Here is a 17,361-nt window from a genome sequence, read left to right as displayed (position 1 = left end):
TTTGTAACACCCTTCCCAGAAGCTGTACATACATGGCAACATCACTACAAACATTTCATTTTGAGTAGTTCAGAGAATCAGCAAATACCACCTCTGACTGGCCCCAGAGTGGGGTGGGAATGGAGATTTTGCAGTATCCTTCCCCTGCCACGCCCACCAAACTGGTAGTTAAATTTTTTGAATTTCACCACTGCTTCATTTCACCTATATCCTTAGTAATGGCATCTTTACTATTTACCATTTCTTACCTTTTCTCAATCTAATGTCCATGATGTTTCATATTTCATTTTATATTATATTTAACATATTGAATGGGTATGGACAGATCAGTAGATGACCGGTATAACATAACTATATTATGCTAATCTTTCTGATATAAGTCAAACTAATTGAAACAATTCTTGGGGAAAAAAATTCCTACATTTTTTGTAAACTTGATTATTTAACATAGGCTTGTGGGAAGGTAGAGTTTGATTAATGTCCTATAACAGTGATGGCGAACCTATGGCACGCGTGCCACAAGTGGCACGCAGAGCCACTTGTCAGAGCACGCGAGGCGCTGCCCTGTCAGCTGGCCAGCGCACATGCGCGCGCTGCCCAACTGAGTTCACCTTTTTAAAGCTATTTTTCGCCTTCCCCAGGCTCCAGAGGCTTTATAGGAGCCTGGGGAGGGCGAAAAGAGCCTCCCCTGTCCCGTCCCCCCCCGGAGGCTTCAGGGACCGTCCAGAGGCTTCCCTGAAGCCTTCGGAACGCTTAAAACCACCCTCTGAGCAAACCGGAAGTGACTTCCGGGTTGCTCGGAGGGTCATTTTAAGCGTTCCGAAGGCTTCAGGGAAGCCTCCGGACGGTCCCTGAAGCCTCCGGAGGGCCTCCAGGGGGGCGGGGGAGGCTCTTTTCGCCCTCCCCAGGCTCCTATAAAGCCTCTGGAGCCTGGGGAGGGCGAAAAAAGCATGTAAAAATGGGGGGGGGGTGTTGTGCGTGCATGCACACTGGGGGATCGTGTGTTGCATTATGGGTGCGGCACGCCCGCACACGACCCCCCCGCGCTCCCCCCACTTGTGGCACACGAGCCAAAAAAGGTTCGCCATCGCTGTCCTATAATGATACTTGAAATGTGTGCACATTAATTTATTAATAAACCTGCCACATTTCTTTTATTAAAGTATATGGAATTGATATTGAGTCTTATACAAGTAGTCCTCGACTTATAACAGTTCATTTAGTGACTGTTTGAAGTTACAGTGGAATTGAAAAAAGTGGCTTATGCGTGCTTTTCACACTTACGATCATTGCAGCATCCCCATGATCATGTAATCAAAATTCAGCTGCTTGGCAACTGGTTTATATTTATGACAATTGCAGTGTCCCATGGTCACGTGATCACCATTTGTGATCTTCTGACAAGCAAAGTCAATGGACAAGCCAGGTTCACTTAACAGCCAGGTTACTGACTTAACAACTGCAGTAATTCACTTAACTGTGCTAAGAAAGGTTGTTAAATGGGGCAAAATTCATTCAACAAATGTCTCACTTAGCAACAGAAATTTTGGGCTCAATTGTGATCGTAAATCGAGGACTACCTATGCTTCATTAAGTGTCTTTTTGTTTCCTAGGCGATTAATATGGGTGCTTTAAAGGATAAATATGTTTCTAGTACTCAAATATGGGTCAGAATATGACTTCTGATAAAACTTCAGGCAAAATCTGGGCCTAAATAGGTATTTCAATAGATAAAATGAATGTATATTAAATTATTTGAGTAGATTATTTGAGTAGTAATGGAATCAGGATTAATTTGCTTGCAAGTATTGTTCTCATCCAAAGTAACTTGGTACTTTTTAATCTCCACATATATAGATCATATTCTTCATTCATATAAATGAAAGTTATTTTTCAGGCCATATAGCTTTAATACAGGGGCGTCAAATACAAAGTCATTGAGGGCTGCATCAGGGCTGTGGTTGACCTTGGGAGGCTGGGTGGGCATGGCTGATTGGGCGGGCGTGGCCAGCTTGACGCCACTCGCCAAACTGTTGGCATGTTTCATCTTTGCATTGGGTAGACTGGACCAACACCACGTTGCCCCGATCTTTCCTCTTCGCATGGGTTAGACCGGGATAAAGCTACCCTTGCCTGGCAGTTCCTATTTGCATTGTGTCAACTGAGCATGAGCTACTCTGTCCTGGCCTTTCCTCTCTGCATAGGGTAGATCGGGTCATTCCTCTTCGCATTATGTAGACCAGGCGGAAACTACGCTGGCCTGAACTTTCCTCTTCACATTGGATAGACTGCGGGCCAGATCCAACTACTTTACAGCCACATCTGGCCCGCAGGCCTTGAGTTTGACACCCACACTTTAATATATAGTTTCCAGGTATTAGAAAAGAATGGAGCAGGTAAAATATACTTACGTTCAGGTACCCACAAATGTGTAGCAGATCTTTAAAGTTCAGAGCCAAATCACTGTTGGCTTATTTGGGTTCTCAAATTAAAGCCAGCATCTCAAAGCCAGCATTAAAGATAGTCCTCTCTTATGAAAACAATTGAGCCCAAAAGTTTGGTTGTTTAGCAAGACAGTTGTTAAATGAATTGTGCTCCATATTATGACCTTTCTTGCCACAATTGTTAAGTGAATCACTGTAGTTGTTCATAACACAATTGTTAAGGGAATCTAGCTTTTCCCATTGACTTTGCTTGTCAGGAGGTCACAGAAGGTAGTCACGTGACCCCATCGCAACCATCATAAATACATGCCAGTTGCCAAGAGTCTGAATTTTGATCACATGACCACAGGGATGCTGCAGCAGTTGTGAGTGTGGAAAACAGACATATGTATCACTTTTTTCAGTGCCGTTTGTAATAGTCATTAAGCGAATAGTTATATTGAAAAACTATCTGGATTTAGATACGATCATCTATTGTACTACATACAGTACTGCCAGAAGTAAGTTGCCTTCCTGGTATTTTGGTAGGGCTAATCCTAGTATGGATTTTTCCTGATGAAGACATATTGATTCTGATTATTTGCATTAGGATTAGAGTTTGCATATCATTTAAAATAGCCACGGTCTCTCCTCACTTGCTAGTATATTATAAATAACAGAAAAGAAAAGTCAGATGCTGTGAAGATGGTGATGATGGAGTGATCCTCTCTAGTGATAGGAATTCTGTTCCTTTTGAATCATTTTAAGAAGCCACACGTTATGGCTATTCAAAGTGTCACTTCATTTTGCACTATTAAAGAGGTAGAAGTGTACTGTATTAGATTTGTAGATACAGGTAGTCCTTGACTACCATAATTGAGCCCAAAATTTCTATTGCTAAGTAAAACATTTGTTAAGTGAATTCTGCTCCATTTTACAGCCTTTCTTTGCTGCAGTTTTAAGAGAATCACTTCAGTTGTTAAGTTAGTAACATGGTTGTTAAGTGAATCAGGTTTCCCTATTGATTTGCTTGTCAACAGTTCGTAAAACATGATCCCAGGACGCTGCAACCGTCATAAATATGAGTCAGTTGCCGAGCATCTGAATTTTGTTCATGTGACCATGGGGATGCTTCAATGGTCGTAAGTGGGAAAGTGGTCATAAGTCACTTTTTTCAGTGCCGTTGCAACTTTGAACAGTCACTAAAAGAACTGTTGTAAGTTGAGGACTATCTGCACTTGATCCTTGTCTCTTTAGGATTCTGATTATGGAATTCTATATTGGCCCAGATCCTATTGCTTGAGTTTTATTTTGAGGAATGTACTCAGTTTGTTAGATAAGAGTTCTCCAACTTTTCCGGATTGGCGGCCCAGAGAGAGAGGTGAAGGAGGAAAGAGAGGATGGTTTTGTGGGAGGGGCATGTGCAAGTGGGGCCCTCAGTACCTGTGATGCTCATATGAGGGGCCATTGGGGCCTGAGTATTTGCGACGCTCAAGTGAGTGGAGCCCCAAGTGCCCCCAACGCTCATATGAATGTGACTCAGAGCGCCCATGATGCGAGCATGAGTGGGGCCTGGAGCAACTGACGCAAGCGCGGCCTAAGCTCTCACATCACTCATACAAGTATGCCCCCAAGCCTCCACAATGCTTGTGTGAGTGGGGCTGTGCGTGCATGTGCATCAGCTGGCTACTCACACAGCCCGGTTGGAAATAAACTGCTGCCCAGTAGTGGGCCGTAGCCCACAGGTTGGGGAGTCCTGTGTTAGATGGAGAAACACATGGGAATACTTTCTTGAAATGAATAGCATAGTCATGATCAGATGGAGCTTCCTAAAATATAAGTTTGGAAGCTTATTTAACAGGCCAGTCGACAAATATCTGAATTAGGGGATGGTAAACAGAACACGGAATGGGAAAAATAGTCTTTCATGATCACATTTTATGGGAATATTTTTCTTCAAAAATGTGTTATTTTCCTTATTTGAAATGGTTATTCTGCCCAATGCTATCACTCTGCTTTGTTTTTCATTTTTAATTCAAGTCAGGAGTAATGGTTTACATTCTTGCGTTTGTTTGATTTTCACAGTGTAGTCTGAGAACCAGGAAATGAAAATAAGGGCAAAGCTATCAATTCCATTTCCAATAGCCCGAACTAAGATATCACAAAGGGCACATTGTTAGTTTTTCAGAGGAAGTTGTTAAATAGAATTTTAATCGTGTGTGTGTGGATTACAAATATCGAGTGAAGGAAATGTAACTTTGCATCCTTTTACTTCCAGAATGCCTCCTGATGTCGGCAGTAATTGTTTATAAATAAGACCAGCCTGTTAATTTAAACTGATTTTTTTTAGTGCTGGAGACAGTTTTTAGTAGCCAGGACCATCTTGTAGAGTGTCAGGTTACTCGGCTTGACATTTTGAACCAATTATCATGGTTTCCGACTCTGTTCTAAACCATTACTTTCTCCCTTTTCCGTCAGGGTTACAGAGGGATAGCTCTGATGAGCTGAGTGCTGATAGGAACTTGCTCCTCTGTTTATCCCCCCCCCCCCAAAGAGCAAAAAGACAAGACAAACAGTAAAAGTGAGACATGGCTAAGCTAAGCCATGTGAGGCAGGAAACGTAAGGGCGGGGGTGGGGGATGGGGGGAAGCTGAGAGGTCAGACTCCTACTAATGCTCTGTTAGCATAATGCTCAGGGAGTGAATGGGTTTAGCAGCAGATGTTGCCTGAAGAACAGAAAGGGTGTTTCTTTTAAGCTCACTCTAGGGAGGACGATGCCTGTCAGATCAGAAGAAACCAGGGAGAGATAGAAAGCTTCCCAGCCACACTGGGCAGCATGGCTGAACATTTACGGCTGGGAATTTCCTTTTATGCCTTCTTTGCTACAGCTAACGCTGATCCGAATATTGACCGGGTGCTCTCTTCCCAGCTCCAATGAAATCAGAAGAGAATGTAAATCTGTCGTGCCTTTGTGGAAGGAGAAACGTTGTGGCTTCCGGCTGCACTGCCGCCTTACAGAGGATAGCCAGCTTTAAGCAGAACGCTGCCCAAGCGGTCGGAGAGAAGTTTTCTTCCGTAGCTTTTTAAAAAATATCTTTTCATTTGGCTGCTCAGAAAACGGCACGTTCCATAGGGAACTTCCGAACGCTTCGCACAGGAACTTTCAGGACACAAGGAAGAAACTGCTTTTCGAGTGGAGATTATCCTCTTATTCTTGAATGTACCTGATTTACTTTCTTGAATTATATTTTTTTTCTTGAAAACTTTCCAAGTGCCTTGGTTGTAACATTTTTGCAGTTTGTCTGGATTGTTGGGTTTTTTTCCTCCTTAAAGGGCTTCTTCGGCATGGCTTATTGATAAAGAAGATGGGTTTTTCCAAGCCTTTTGAATGGATTACAGTTAGCCACTTCCTGAAGATAATATGGTACCTGCTTGTAAAGATGATTTGCTTTGAAGACTCAATCTGGGATTTAACGCACACATTTTAACTTGAGAAATGAAATGGAGCGATCCAAGGGAAGGTCTGACTATTTGAGCCACTTAGATTTTGTCGGGGGCTGTTCCTTTTTTTTTTTTTAATGTATATACTTGAGGCAGTGTTTTAAAGTGTTCAAAGACAGGGGTTTTCCCCCTCTGTTTCCTCTTTTCTTAAGCTCAGGCACTTTATATTTTTAGGAAGGGAGCATTTAAATCACAACCAGGTAAACATATACTTTTCTTTGATAGATGCACTGATTATAACCTTATCCACCTCATAAGTTATGTTCTTGGTTTAGTATGTACTTAAACGTTCTGCTGAAGGCAAGTTTACTGTAGTGGCATTCGGGTCTCTTTTTATCTGTTTATCTATTGCACGACATCACTAGTAAAGACATAAGAGCAGCACTTGGGCAAAGTTCTGTAAATAGCTGCAGAAATGGGAAAGCCACTGAGCAGGCCAGACTGTTTACGCCAAAATCCTCCCTGTGTGGGAAAAGGTGATGAAGAGGAGGATATAAATATTGAGGACTGCTATGTTCCTCAGAGGTCAATCTACGACACAGTTCGGCTGAATGAGCAGATTGATTCGGGTTCCAAAGGCAGCCTTTCCTCCAGGCAATTCTCCGATCGGACCTTGCCATATAGTCACAGAACACTGGACCTCAGCACCTTGTGCTCCAACGGTGCCCTCTGTTCCTCCAGTGCGTTTGAGCTGAGGGGACAGGAAACAAATAAGCTTGATGAAAAAATGATTTTTGACGCCCTTAAGCTGAACGGTGACATCATTCGAACAGCTGGCGTGCCCAAAGCAAAGTATCACACAGAGAAGAAAGAACATAGGAGATCCTGGAGGATGCTCGTCTTGCCAAATTTTGCCGACTCTGCAAATAAAAGTGAATCCTCAGTTGCTGGGGCTTTTGAAATGACAGGCTTAGCAGTGAGAAGCCAAGAGGAATATGGCACAAATTCTCTTACTTCAGAAGATGATGATTCAGGTCTGTGCAGCCCTCAAACCGAAGGAAAGCAAGTTGGGCTGTCAGAACGGCCTCATCTGATTAGAAGCCTGTCTTCCATAGAGGACCTTCAGTTGATAGGCAGATTTGGAACATTTTCCTCTCCTGTATCTAGCAGTGAACATAACACCTCAAGGAGTTCCCCTCCCAACCAAGTGAAGTTGCAGGATACTTTACACACAAAGCATAGAGGAGGGAAATCTCTGTTGAGCCTGGAAGGTCACCAGGAAGGGGGAGATGGACCTTTTAATCCAGAGACTTCTTCACAAAAGGACATTTTAGCAGATGTAGAATGGCTTCAGGAGAGTGGTCGAGAGTATGACATCATTGTAGATATTGTAGACGGAAAGGACTTGAAGAACAGCTTTGAAATTAATGAACCATTAGAAAACCATGACAGGATGATTGAAAAGGATATTTCACCTCAGGATATGGATATTTATTATGAAGATGCAAGTATACCTGCTGATAAAATGGACTTAGTAAAACATGCACACGTTCACCAAACAGAACACAACATGATACCTAGAGGTCCAAATGAAATTCAAATTTTTGCTCAGGCTTTAGAACTTGAGAATACCTCATGTCACCAAGCAAATGCAGTGAGAACTGACGTCAGTTTCAGGGTTACAGGCATACCCATAGAAGAAACCTTGGATACAATTTATAACGGGCTGAGGTCTAATAAGGTAATTAAAACATAAACGCCTTTTGTAATATTGCTATTGACGTTTCCTTTATTTGGGTTTTCCTTCTGTGATTGCCGCCTGAACGTTTATGCCCGTGTTTGGTTAATCTTTCCAAGAAGGTGCCTAACATCATTTGGTGGACATATGTCAGGAGGCAGAAAATGGTAGATGATCATTTTGCTAAATTGATTTAGGGGTAATTTGTGACAGGGTCGATTAGGTCCAGCTGTTTTGGCTTGGTTATTTATTGTCCAGATGGGACCTGCCTCCCTTCAGATGAAATGCTTTCATGATGGGTTGATGTTCAGCTTCTCCCCCCTGCCTTTCCTTTTATTTCTGATAGCACAAACTGCTTTTCAGACCTTCAGTGCCATTCAAGGCAGATAGGCCTTTTTCCTCCCCCCCCTCCCCCCCCCCAGCTGATAATCCTCTACACGTTTCCCTAGCAATAACTTATTTGAGCTTAGTGAGAATTGATTTTGAAGTCGGCAAGTATAGGATTGAACTATGAACTATAAATGGCAATGATTGTTGTGGTTTTCAAATCATGCAGATTAAAGACAAGTTACATATATTAAAATGGTTTCTTTGCATCTTCATGCCAAGACATACTTCTGAAATGGCAGGGGTTTTACAAGAGTCATGATTATTGGGCCAAGCTGTAGAAAGCAGGAAAGTAGACTCTTATGAAGAGAGAGTATTTGTAAGTTTCATATTTTTAAATCTTGTTTCATCCAATTTGGTGATAACTTACTTTATCTCAAAGTTTGTTGGTAAACTTTTCCAATGAAGCTAACTCCTTGTATTCACATATTAATTATATATTGCTAAACCATTCTGAGGAAATACTTGGCTTGGGATGTTGTGGAATTACTTTTAAGAAATCTGGATTTTTGAAACAGAGATCTGTATCCAAAGAATTATGAGACTAGTTTCACAGAGTTAAAATGTAGCTGGAGTTTGTATTTTCCTGTAGTGGGATGTTCTTCTTTGTCTTTGGAATTTCAACAGGAACTTCAAATATAATTTAATGTAAAAACTTGCGGAAAGAACAAGTCAGAAGACAAAGTTGTCCTGAAATTACTAGCGGAATGTCACTTTTTGTATCTTAGTTATCATTGATAGTTATTTATTGCAGTAAAGCAGGGGTGTGCTTAGATATGGCCCATAGGACCTCCCTGGAAACAGTGAAGGGTTGGCCTGTGATGCCTCTGCCAGCGAAAACAGAGCTCAGGAGGGCTGCAGGTGGCCCTCCAGAGCTCTGTTTTCACTGGCAGAGGGTTGCAGGAGGCCGTCGCAGCCATAATGGAGCTTGGGAGCCTGTTTTCACTGACAGAGCTCTTGGGCCACCACAGGTGTCCCCGACATGAGTGAAATTGAGCTGGCTATGCCCCCTGCTCCCCCGAGGTCAGACAGAACCTTGATGCAGCCCTCAATGAAATCGAGTTTGACACCCCTGCTCTAAAGGGAATCTTTTAGTAGGTAGTCCTCGATTTTATGAGCACAATTGGGACCAGATATTCCACTGTTAAGCAAGGCAGTTGTTAAAGCAAGTCGCTATAGTTGCTAAGCAAATCATTGCAGCTGTTAAGTGAATCACACAGTCATCCAGCTTCCCTGGTTGACTTTGCTTGTTGGAAGCTGGCTGGGAAGGTCACAAATAGTGATCACATGAGTCTGGAATACTGCAACCATCTAAGTACATGCTGGTTGCCAAGCACTCAAATTTTGATTATGTGACCATAGGAATCCTGTGACAGTTGTAAGTGCAAGGACTGGTCATAATTCAGTGCTCTTGTAACTTTAAAAAAATCACTAAATGAATGGCTGCCAGTCAATGACTACCTGTAATATACTTTTTTGAAAAAGGCAAGAGCTTAATGCCCTACCCATGGGTATTAGAGATCTAAATGTTTCTTTGCAAAACCTTTGTGAAGTTGCCAGTGATGATGTTTCCTGCTTATTATGAAAACCTTATTTTTTTCATATTCTTGAAATGAATGAAAGATTGGACACATCAAGAAGAGTGTTATGTTTGTAATGTGCTTTGCATTCCACAAATATGCATAGCATTCTTGGTGGCTACTAGGCATCTTCCCTTTAGCCCATAAAAAGATGGTTAAAACGTGTAAAGAAAGGCATCTTTACATGTTTCAGATTAATCCCATATTTAGTTTTAGTTACTCTCTTGGTCAAATCTGTAACTATTTCAAGCAGGATTCTTCTATTTCGTAGTGTACTTTCTTTGTATGTGAGGGGTAGCCAGTGGTGGGTTTCAATTTATTTTACTACCGGTTTGCACGCACTCGCGCAACACTTCTGTGCATGTGCAGAAGCGTCCTGGCAGGTAGATGGAGCCTCCCACCACCACCACTACCTGTTTACCTGGCAAACAGTCAGAAACCCACCTCTGGGGATAACCTCTCTATTATGAAATTTTTCAGGATTTCTTTGTAGCTTGAATTCTTCTTTTTTGTATAATATGTTTCTAATAAATTAGAACATGTGTTATCCAGTTGATAAACAATTGATACCTCCCATTTTTCAGACTTTAATTTAGTGGTCTCCAACCTTTCCAGCTTGGCAAGCCAGCAGAGGCAGCAACAGTAGCAGGAATAAGGGATGGTTTCCTGTGTGCGCACCACTTTCACAAATGCAGCTTCATGCACATGTGCATGCTCATCCACCACTTCCGTAGCCTGGTTCCAAAATGGCAGGCCAGGGGTTGTGACTGCTGCTTTTATTGGCATTGTATACATTTGCAAGGGGTGTTGAAATCCCTTAACTATGGCTGCAAGTCTTTGATGCCAGCTTTCGAGCACAGTGTTGTTTTCAGACTGTCATCTTTTAAGATGATAAAACTTATCATAAAATTCCTTGTAATTGGGGGCATACTATATATGTGTACTAAGACCATACTAAGATGGTCTACTATATATGTGTAAACTTATCTCCAACATACGTACTAACAACACTTTGAGTAATGGAAGTTACACTATTGATGTCAATTTGCATGATTTGTATTAATTTCCATCAATGGCAAATGTACCAGTTATCCTTAATGCCCAAAGTGCCTGAGGGCTAAAGGTTGCATATTATTGGTCCCAATTAATTTTGCCATCTCAATTACTGGGGAATGCATGCTCTTGATTGCCTTTTCCATATCCTCGGATGACTTTTGAGACTGATGGATTGAGTTTATGAAATTTACCTCCTTTTATTATGGTGGTATTATGGTTAAACAAAACGGGAATCATCTCAAGGAAACGCAGCAGTGCTATTTACTATTGGTTTTACTGTCACTTTTTGTGAGCATCCCTGCTGCTTTTTAAATGATTATGTTGCTGTTCATTGCTTTTGCACCAGAGTTAAGACCAAATCCAGTCCCATTGCTGCAGTTGCCTTGAGTTTTTTGCCATTAGATAATACAGTTTTAACGCTGGATCTGCAAATCCAATCACCCATTAGCCACTTTGAAGTAATGACAAGCTCCCTCAGTTACATCTAAGAGCACTGGACTGCTTTTAAACTGTAGCTGTGCAGAGTACTGCACCTGATGCTGATTGTGTTCCGATGAAAGAGTTCCAAACTATTGTCACAGTTGGGTATAGGTAGGGAAAAGTCTGTTGCCTATTGGTGTGTGTTTCCAAAAAGTACGGGTGTGAGCTGCAGGAGTGGGATTCTACCGGTTCGGATCAGTTCATCTGAACCAGTAGCTCTGACAATCAGCTGGGAGCGAACTGGTTCGCAATCAAATGGGCCCGTGTGCTTTAGCTACATTTATCTTTGCAGCTGAGTCACGCGGCAGCAATCCGGAAGGTAAGTATTTTCTGAATTGCGCACAAGCGCTCAGCAAACAGGTTACTAAACCGGTAGGATGCCACCCCCTGTGTGAGTGCATATATTCATGTTAACAAAGCAGTTAGGTAGGACTTTGGAATAACATCTTCAGATTACTTTCCCTAATAATTCTCTTCGGCCTGGCATGAATTGCCATATGGAATACTGATTTTGGGGGTCTCTGTGTTAGGAGAGTTAAATGTTAGGATTGTTGATGCTTTAAAGATGAGAGGGAAAAGGTACTTTGGGTGGAATGGGAGATATTAAAACAGCAGTAGTTTTTTTATCAGGGTTCCTTATGAGCCTGAAAAAAAGATACATCAGTTTAAGAAATCCAGAAGTAATGAGATTTTTAAAGTGCTAGTACTTATTATTTTAACCTTGCACAGAAACTGGAAAAGATTCAGGCTGTTTTGCAAGTGGAGAGAGAGAGAGGTGGCATTCACACTGAACTGAAGGTCTGAAGCCCTTCTTCCAAATCATTTTTGAAACATGCATAGCTCTGTTAAACTCAGATCATTATGGTCATACTTTCACTTTTTACATAGTGTTCGTTACCTCTTTTATAATAACTGTTTGTCAATCCTTAGTGTGTATCTGTCTGTCTGTCTGTCTGTCTGTCTAAACATTTAAATTTACATTGAATTGTTTTAGGCTATTACGTGCAATTTTACATGTACATTTTACATATAAACATTATCTTTCAACACAGTGCATGCTGTGTGTTTTGACTTCAGATATCTGCTCCAGTTGCTGCTTTTGTTCAACATACTGCTCCAGGCTCTTTTGTCCAACTAATGTTGCCCTTTACTTTATTTTCCTTTTTCAATTGATAGGCGTTTGAGAAAGAAGAGATTGAACCACTGCAATTTAAGCAGCAGGAGGTAAATTGGTTGGGTCAAGGCCTTATTCAGAGTGCTGCTAAAAATGCAAGTACTGATAACCTTGAGCGGGATCTTGAAGACGTTAATACAAGGTGGAAAACTCTCAATAAAAAGGTACTAAGCTATGTTTTCACTGTAAATACTTGTTGCTTTTACTGGATTGTTGTTTGCGATAACTCACCACAAAGTCGCTAAATAGTAGGCCCTGCTGCATAATAACATGTAATCTCCGAAGTCTGAAGCATCACCTAAGCGTTAGCAGTCATATAGAGCTCCTGAATTCATAGACTTAATATTTCTCACAAGGACACAAAATGTTATTTTAAAATGATCTATCAGTAGCATTACATATGGTTTTGGTAATAATTTGGAAAATATATTTGGATTGAACAGGGTGGTAATATAGTCCCTGTCTACATCTCTTAAGTTGAGGGGTCAAAAGGCTGCTCCCATAACTGTACTATGATTGTGGGAAAACATATTTCTCCTTTTGAAGAGTTGCAGAACAAGAGTTGCCCTGTTAATGCTCTGCATCTAACAGTGTACCAAAAGTTAAACCTCCTAGGCCAGTCACATTATGTTGTATTATTTATTTTTTCAAGGAAATTATTGCCATACTTAGGAATTTTCAATGGTCATGCATCAAATGAGAAAGGAATAATTACTCATTATTATTACAATAAATATAAAATATTTATCATATAATGAATATAATAACATGATAAACTTAAATTCAGAGAATACAAAAAGTCAGGACTGATTGACAATTTATTAGATTAAATCTTCAAACAAATTGTTGATAGGGCCTCATTTTGGTGTTCTCTGCAAGTTTAACATGTTATTTGATAAATATTTTATATTACAATAAATAGATAGTTGTAACATAAACCTCTATACATTTATTTTGGTCATAAGTTTAATATTTATTAAAACTTTTAATCATTGCATTCCTCCATCTTTTTTGGATTTGAATATAAAGGATTACATAGTGTTAGATCTGTCATGTCTGCTGATAACACGTAAAGTCAGATAGAATTATTTCAAAAATCTTGGAAAATATAAGAAAGTCTACCCTAAACAGACCATTATTTTATTAATGGAAAAAACAACTAGTAAGTACAATGCAATTTTCTGTTCTATACTGATTGAAGGCGAATAAGGAGACACTTTGTTTGCCATCCAAACATTGATGCAAAATTGAAAAGAGAAAAGAAGAAACTGAAGATGGCCTTTTCCATTCTAGATGTAAAATTAGGTCTTTTGCCTTGATGGCTGACTAAATATATTGTGGAGATAAGTTTAAATAATTATTAAATATAGGCAGTCCACGACTTATGACCACAATGAGCCAAAATTTCTGTTGCCAAGCACGACACTTCTTAAGTGAATTTTGCCCCATTTTATGACCCTTCTTGCCACAATAGTTAAGTGAATCACTGCAGCTGTTAAGTTACACAGTTGTTAACTGAATCTAACCTTCCCCATTGACTTTGCTTGTCAGAAGGTTGCAAAAGAATCACATGACCCTGGGACACTGCAGCTCTCATAAATACATGCCAGTTGCCAAGAATCTGGATTTTGATCATGTGACCATGAGGATGTTGCAACAGTCATAAATACATGCCAGTTGCCAAGAATCTGGATTTTGATCATGTGACCATGAGGATGTTGCAACAGTCGTAATTGTAAAAAATGGTCATAAATGCCTTTTCTTCAGTAACTTCGAGTGGTCATTAAATGAATGGCTGTAAATTGAGGACTACCTGTACTCAAATATTGTCATATCCAGGAAGCATTGCAAATATCAATAAATACTGGATCGCATGCTTAATTTCTATTCTTCTAATTTCCTTCAGTTTCTCAAAGGCATTGGGATATCAGAGGATGCATTGTGGGCAGAGAATAAGGTATTCAGTGTTGAGGTTTGTTTTATATATTTTTTTAGGTTGCACAAAGAGCAGCACAGTTGCAAGAAGCATTGTTGCACTGTGGGAGATTTCAAGATGCTGTTGAATCTATTCTTAGCTGGTTAATTGATACAGAAGATCTTGTGGCCAATCAGAAGCCCCCATCTGCCGAATTTAAAGTTGTGAAGGCCCAAATACAGGAACAAAAAGTAAGTGGCAGTTATTTTTTAAAATGTCTTTATTTTTAATCTTTCATTGGAGATTGGAATTCTTAGAAGTAAATACACTATTCTTCCATGAAGGGATAATAACATTTTTTTTTACTTTATTGTTCCATAACCTAGTCTTTCTTTATGCTTTTTTTTAAACGGGAATATGCTTCACTTCTAGGAAGGGAGGAAACATAGGCAGGGAGGATATAATCCAGAGTCTACAGGAATTTATCCATCACCAGCTGCATTTTAGAATGTTCCATGCTTGTTTATCCAGTTAGAGGTACCCAATCAGAGGCTTTAGAAATGAACAAGGTTTCCTCAGAGGACCTTTAAAAGTGAATACCAAATTATTATTTCAGAGTAACAGAACAAGTGTTTGAGATAAAAGCAACTGATTCAATTAACTCCCATTTAGATTTTTTTTTTTTAGCCTCACACTCATTCTGTAATTTGAGCCTTGCTTCAGGCATACCACATAAAGGATATTATAGTACTTTTATGAAAAATCCAAGGAGCATGTTATCTAATTTATTTTTTTATAGATTTAATAAACTATTCTATCCCGGAATATGAGGGAATAAAAATGGAATTTCCAAATAGTCCCTATCAAGGCACTGACAAGACCCAGGGTTTCTAGGTCCACTAATATTACTTCATTACTCTGGAGTGCCCTGGATGGATTTTGGCATGTTTAAGCACTTGAATATAAATAGAAAGGGAATGGTCTACATAATCAAATAAACATTGTTCAACCCACAACCCTATTTTCAGAATCAGCCCTTCAAGAAGAAAATGATGAGTATGTTGGGGCTCAGGATTACCAACTGGCAGTTTTTGAACAAATGTTAGTGGTGGGTGAAAGTCATCTTCCTGAATCAGCTATATGGAAAAAAAATGACTTCCATTTATGGCAACAAAATTTGCAGGCTTTTTTAAAGTTAGGAGTAGCACGTTTACTTTTTTGTTTTGTCTTCTTATAGTTTAATAATAGAATAGTAAAATGTCCACTTGACAGAAAAAATAAACACATAGGAGGGTGTTTATATTGGATCTGCATTCTGCCTATTACAGAGAACTATAGGCTTAACTGTATTTAAGTAGTATGCAAAGTATAGCCATATACTTCAAAATATAAAGATACTTTATTCCCCAAGTCTACTACACTACCTTATCATGGCAGGGCATGATGGTATTCGTGAGAGGGATGTGCAAAGAATGCCAGGAATATACGCCAATATTATATACTGTTCACAGAGTCACTTCTAAATCATGAAAATCATCCTAGGTGCCCAGCTAAAGCAAACAGGCCACCCACATTGTGCAACAGCAATGTATAAAAATAATGGGGATGGCAGATCACTTTAGTGAAAGAGGCATCCTTTCATACTGCATGAGATAATGCAGTAGTAAACCGTTCCAGTATTTTATCAAGAAAATAACATGAATAGACAAGATAAAGTGATTGATGTTATAGTTCCAGGTAATTGGCTTCTCAGGTTGGATGGTACTCAACATGCTACTGAGGGAAAGCTGATGACCTATCGTACAATCACTGGCTAAGGAGAGGAGGGAGTAAAGAGGTGTGCCAGCATGAAGCCACCTCATGGGAGGAAACACGATAGCCCACATTAGTGAAACTCTATCTATTGGGTCCCAAGGGAAGGTAGCAAGTCTGGGGAGAATAATAACAGGTACAAGAAACTGGAATAACTTCCTGAATAGGCCAAAGCAGTTCCTCTATTGTTGGTCACCTATATAACAAGAACCTTGCCAATCTGGCTGCATTCCCTTGGGAACTAGTAGATAAGACGTCACTAGTCTGCTCTGACATTTCCTCCTATATAGTGACTCCACATCTCTGCTTTCTCCTTTAGTTGATGATTCCAACACATAATCTTTTAGAATGCTAATGACATTTATGAGAAATTCCAAGGAAAGTATGACAAATTGAAGAGAGCTTTGTAAAAGTGGAGCCAACACCGCAGCAAAGACCAAGGAACCAGTGAGTAGACTGGTTCCTTGGAACGTCCCTACATAAGGATAGAATTAGAGATTGCCAACATGTGCTCCCCACAAAAAGCAACCACATGTGTGGTTGCTTCTTGTGAGGAAACAAGAAAACAGTAGTTTGTCCACCGATTTGAGCATTGAGAAATAATGGGATCAGCAGAGCCTTTTAAAGGACACTAAGTTCACAAAATGGTCACTTTTGGGAAATTGCCTATTAACCATCTTAAAGCTATTAGAGACTCTGCAACAACAAATTTGAAAATTCTTCATTCAGTGAATTTATCTTCAACTATGAACTAGAGAAAAATCAATTACAAGCTTAAACATGTAAAAAAATGAGAAATAAACAGCAAAACTCCTAAATAAGATTTTGATCTAATAAAGTTATACATTGATTAATGGTCAAGATATATTTGGAATATTTACTTTTATTATAAAATTTTGGAATTAAAAATAAAAAATAAATAACTTTTCAAAGGAAACATTTATTTTGGCTATTCTGGCAAATGCAAATCATAGCAAAAGATAAGTGATGATTTTGGAAACTGGTTACTACAGAGGAAGCCTGATCTACAGGTACTCCTCGACTTATGATCCCAATTTTCATTGCTAATCATGATAGTTGTTAAGTTAATTTTGCCCCATTTTACAAAGTTTATAATGGGTGACATCTAGATTGAAATTTTTGGCACATCAAATTGCTGATGTTGCCACAAGAAAAAGAAAATCTGAACTTGCAAAAACCGAATTACAAGGGAAACATGGAATGTAAAATACATGAACATAGGAAAGCTCAACACAGAGAAAGATGAAGTAATTCGTATAATTCTGTAGAAGTCAATCTGTATGGTTGCTAAGAATTAGCATTCTTAATAACATGTTATCAATTAATGCTTTATT

The 17,361-nt window shown here is 39.7% G+C and overlaps 1 protein-coding gene across 6 annotated transcripts in view; it reads left to right on the top strand.

Annotated features, from left to right (window-relative positions):
* The window catches only part of LOC309386795 (dystonin-like), a gene marked incomplete at its 5' end in the record, with an annotated part of 348,938 nt that overhangs the window by 250,863 nt on the left and 80,714 nt on the right, over positions 1–17,361 (top strand). For all 6 annotated transcript variants that reach the window (XM_081942582.1, XM_081942577.1, XM_081942581.1 and 3 more), the window contains 2 exons: positions 12,282–12,443; positions 14,275–14,445. In XM_081942582.1, the coding sequence (XP_081798708.1) occupies positions 12,282–12,443; positions 14,275–14,445 (333 nt within the window). The remainder of the gene's footprint in view (positions 1–12,281; positions 12,444–14,274; positions 14,446–17,361) is intronic.

The sequence above is a fragment of the Natrix helvetica genome (genome assembly GCF_964273705.1).
Source record: "Natrix helvetica genome assembly, chromosome: 2".
NCBI classification, from domain to species: domain Eukaryota; kingdom Metazoa; phylum Chordata; class Lepidosauria; order Squamata; family Natricidae; genus Natrix; species Natrix helvetica.
The sequence above is the reverse complement of the archived record's forward strand: the minus strand, read 5'-3'. Positions and strand labels throughout refer to the sequence as shown.